The sequence below is a fragment of the Sprattus sprattus genome, assembly GCF_963457725.1.
Source record: "Sprattus sprattus genome assembly, chromosome: 15".
NCBI classification, from domain to species: domain Eukaryota; kingdom Metazoa; phylum Chordata; class Actinopteri; order Clupeiformes; family Clupeidae; genus Sprattus; species Sprattus sprattus.
This window is the reverse complement of record NC_137913.1, coordinates 27765890-27770889: the sequence shown is the minus strand read 5'-3', so window position 1 is coordinate 27770889 and position 5000 is coordinate 27765890. Positions and strand designations below refer to the sequence as shown.

General features: G+C 44.8%; 1 protein-coding gene across 1 annotated transcript in view; it reads right to left on the bottom strand.

Annotated features, from left to right (window-relative positions):
* Window positions 1-5000, bottom strand: part of prkg2 (protein kinase cGMP-dependent 2) — a gene marked incomplete at both ends in the record, with an annotated part of 27871 nt that overhangs the window by 16959 nt on the left and 5912 nt on the right. Inside the window, 3 exons of the mRNA XM_080852978.1 lie at window positions 829-906; window positions 2814-2877; window positions 3841-3946. Coding sequence (XP_080709104.1) covers window positions 829-906; window positions 2814-2877; window positions 3841-3946 — 248 coding nt within the window. The remainder of the gene's footprint in view (window positions 1-828; window positions 907-2813; window positions 2878-3840; window positions 3947-5000) is intronic.

Here is a 5000-nt window from a genome sequence, read left to right as displayed (position 1 = left end):
CACACACCACACATGTGCACTCAGACACACACATGTACACCCACACACACACACACACACACACACACACACACACACACACACACACACACACACACACACCACACATGTGCACTCAGACACACACATGTACACCCACACACACACACACACACACACACACACACACACACACACACACACATACACACACAAACAGAACTTCTGATGGCCCATGGTAATGTGTCAATAACCCCCCCAGAGCAACCGGTCGCCTGGGTGGCACCATTTCCTGCACTTAAGAAAAAATCATATTGAATGGCAAAAACGCACACACCCCCACACACGCACACGCACACTCACACACATATTCATCACAACACTCCCCCTACATAAACTCATCATCACACACCCTCTTCTCACACCACACACACACCTACACACACACACAAACACACACACACATCCCTGGAGAGGTAGAGGGAGAGATCCGGTCCTGATTCAGCGGTCCTTAATGGGGACTGCTGATCCCTAAGGATCTCTCTGTCTCGCCTCCTCTCCCCCACCTCTCTCCAGTTACATGCACGTCTCACTTTCACTCTCACCCCCTCCCTCCACCCCCTCAGTCTCCATACACACATTACCAGCTGTGTTGGTGTACTATTCAATCTCGCATCACTACATTTCTCAGTGGTAGTGCTTGTCTGTACCATGACCTCAACTTCTAACAATGAAAATGTCACTTAGATGACACTAAGATCTTTTTGATGGGGCATATTGAGGTCTCTGGACTTAAATTGAGGCATGTTGAAATGACGGGTCAATTAGGTTTGGTTCTGCAGTTTTGACCTTTCCCTTGGAGATGATGTAGAAAGTGTTGCCCTCCTCTCCCTCTCGGATGATGTAGTCTCCCTTGTCGTAATATTCCTGAGAAAGACACAAAAATAAGATGAAGAAAAAAACAGAGTGAGAAAACATGATGGCTAAAAAAAAAGATAGAGAGAGAGAGAGAGAGAGAGAGAGGACAGGAGAGACACAGAAAGAGAGGAAGACAAAGAGATGGGGAGATAATCGTGTGGGCTCTTCACAACAGATATTGATCCTTCACAGCCCATCGGTCTAGTTTCCTGTAATTAGAAGTCCCCCAGGATGCAACAGGACGTCTGCAGCTCTCCCATCTAAGTCTCGTCTACGCTGTGAGCTGGAGACATATTTGCCCTGTTTTCCCCAACCCAGATCATATAACACAAAGGTAATTAGGGCTATTTCTGACCAGCTTATCTCTCTGTAAACAGTGACCGGCTGCACAGACAGAGCCAGGCGGAGAAGACAATGAACAATTAGGCCTCAAAACACACAACACCCTGACTGATGGAGCTAACAAGCTGGTAAAGGGCTTTTGGTGGCTACACACAGAAGAATCTTCTAGTAGTTCAGTGCCAATGATATTCCCTCCATTCCTGCCTTTACAGAAAAAACAAACATAGGCCAGCTCAGTCCTCTGCTCAAGTTGTTGTTTTAAGTAGAGAGCAGCCCTGGCAGACTGCAGGTGTCTAAGGTGCAATCTGAAATACTCAGAAATGATATCTCTCTTTACGGTGAAAACACACAAGCATGGTCCTGTTTGACATACTAGCCATATTAACGTGTGGAATCTTCCATGGGGCACAGTGAACGCTATAAGTCAGCAGAGCCTTCCCATTCAGCTTCAATTTAGTCAGATTAAAATGATTTGGAAAATGTGACAATTATTCTCTATGATCACCCACAGGCGAAATGTTACTTAAATGCCGCTAGCTCTCATGAGTCCTGCAGATTTTTTACAAAGGAATCTTTCCAACCTCTCAACACCAGGTTTTCTAGGGGGCTCAAAAGTAAACCTGTCTACCCATCTCAGGCCTTATCTTCTGGCTTTTCAAAGTCTGGCTGTTTAATGAGACTTGTTCTGCATGTTATCTAGTGAATTTGGGCCCAACATCTGTGGCAGCTATTGGGTTCCACACACGGTGCTCCCCAGAGACGAGCTCAGTCTACATAATCACCCCCATCACAATGATTGAAGAGCTGCATTCTCCTGTTTCTCTTCATCTCTGCGGGGGGAACGTCAATCGAGAGGAATGTCCTTGAAGAACTCCTTAACTCTTGCTTTCTTGCATAACGGAGGACTGTCGAGTGTTGTTGAATAAAACACTGTCCGAAAGCCTCACTTCAGCGGGGAAAAAAAAACGGGGCTTAATAATTGATGTGGTCTCCAGGAAGAAAAGTAGGCTCCATAAGTCAGCAGCACTTCCTCTGCCTGTCACTCCCGACCTTAAGCAATCACAGGCCTCCGACTGGGTAAACAGGACTCTTGGCCTTAGTTCAATAATTATGGTAACAATATCCTGGACCGCCCTCCCCCTCAATGACGGACAGCACTAATAGAAGACCTGTTCTTGAGAACGTGGACAATACATGAGGGACACGAAGAGGCTTAGTGATGGTAAGGAATACACACAGAAACACACACACACACACACACACACACACACACACGCACACACGCACACACACACACACACACACACACACACACACACACACACACACACACACACACACACACACACACACACACACACACACACACACACACACAGACACACACACACACACACACACAGACACACTTCTGCACAGACCGGACACAAATACACACACACACATGAATCGCAGCACTCCCCTTCATAAACTCATAATTATTCTTTTAACACATGTAGACCGTGTCCAACTGTCATTTGTAATACAGAAGGTGCACATTTGAGGACATTTTCAAGATGGAATTTTTTACTTACCACTTCCAAACAATCCACAATTTTACTGAGCTTGTCTTCAGGTAGGTTTGCCAACAGAGAAACACTACAACATAAAGAGGGAAAACAGACCCATTAGTCACAAGAGATGCATGGAATTTCTGTGCACAGATCACAGCAATACCACAAAACATTTGTTGATATTTTGCAAATGCATCCTCGTATTTAATTACGTAAAAAAGCCATCCCTGCGATGTATGCAGGCGATACGAAAAAAAATAATTTTGAGGGCGACAGTAACGGGTTAAATGCTCGGCATATGCAGCCTTTTGATGGCACCGGCGAGAGGAAGCTAGGATTAACAGGATTATGATAATTCACGTGTTTGTATTATCAACTCCGTCTCCTCAACAGAAGTGAATTAGTCTTCCGTGTCACTTTCCTGTTTTCAGTTTATCATGTTTAGAGAAGAAACAGAAGGGTCAGCTTAGGCGTTGGCCTTTTTAGCAGAAAATTGAATTGGATTTGGCCTCTCAATGTCAATGCATGTGGCTAACCGAATGGCAAATTTAAAACAGCAGAGGTCTTTTTGTTTGTTTATTTGATCGAGGCTGTTCCTGGTGGGGAGATTGTCTGTTCAAAGTCTGAGGGGGTCAACTACTGGATGTGAGTTGAGATAGTGATCAACAGGGTGAGCCCAGAGTTCAGCATGGAAGTCATGCTAGCATGATTGGCCAATCTTTTGATTGAACAGTTAATCCTCATTTTATTACAATATTACACAATATTACCCTTGATCCAGTGTAAAAATACGACAACGCTAAAAATTTAAAAAAAAAATGTAAACTTAGCACTTACAGCAACCACAAACAATACTCTGTGTGTGTGTGTGTGTGTGTGTGTGTGTGTGTGTGTGTGTGTGTGTGTGTGTGTGTGTGTGTGTGTGTGTGTGTGTGTGTGTGTGTGTGTGCGTGTGTGTGTGTATTTCTCTGTAGGTACAAAATGGAGTATTCTGAGTGGCACATAAAACTACAGTATGTATGATATAGGAATATGAACGGCATCTGACCTCCTGAGGAAGTTGCGATGTTGTTCATGTCGGGTCTCTGCAGTCATGCGCATGATGTTATGGAACACCTCACGATCCAGTGCCCATGTCTTCACACAAGTCACAGCTGAAACCACATGGGCCAGACAACGCACAGAACACAGGATTACAAACCAGGACAGTGAGCACCAAATTGTTATGTCAGACAGAATGTGTAACACACACACACATGCACTCACACAAAAACGCACATACAGTACACATACACATTTACACACATACACCCACACAGAGCCACCAATATCAGTACAGGGATGTTTCAAAAGCATCCAATGGTGGTTTATTTACAAATCCAGATAAGTACGCTCAGAGCAAGTGATAAACCTCCTAATAGAAGAGCCCAATGCCTTCATTCTCCCAAAAAACCAAAGCCATATTAGAGACCTTCGATTGGGAGGTTTACCACTCAGACTCAATACTCCAGTCTGAGTGCTTGGAATAGCCCCCCAGCAAGTCAGGAAACAGAAACAAAAGACCATTTAGGTCAGAAATACGCCTCAGTGCATCAAAACACAATCACAGCATAGTTAGATCCGACAAAACACAACAAACCACCAGGGAAGGAAGCTAGGAAACACCCAGTCCAACACAGCATGCCAGCCAAACTGACATCAGACAAATAAACAAACAGACAAACAGACAACACAGACTAAAACACAGCAGATGGCTGGGGCGATAACGCCTCACACCTAATGTAACCACTGCCAGGCAGGGGCAGGGTGAAGTTGAATGAGGTCGGTGTGAATTTGTACCTCAACCCACAAGGCTAGAAACATCACCAGGAGGCCAGGCGTAATGGAGGAGTGGGGCTTATGCTTTCCAGCACTAGCACAGACCTCAGCACAAGTTCCACAACAATGGAACATTTGACAGTGACACACTCCACAATGGCCATTTAAACATTCGTACCAACCTTAACCCTACACATTCTCTCATATTCATTAATAGTGAACTGCTATAGTCCAATTCTCATCAGTCTCCTTCCCACCATTTCCCATTCAGTGATGTCTTTGCACTAGCATAGTTAGCATTGTCCGCTAAGCTGTACCCCTGTGAGTTGGCAAAGGGAGTATGTGTTTGTATGAGCAGTGTGACAGTGTGTATGAGGACAAGATCCCTCA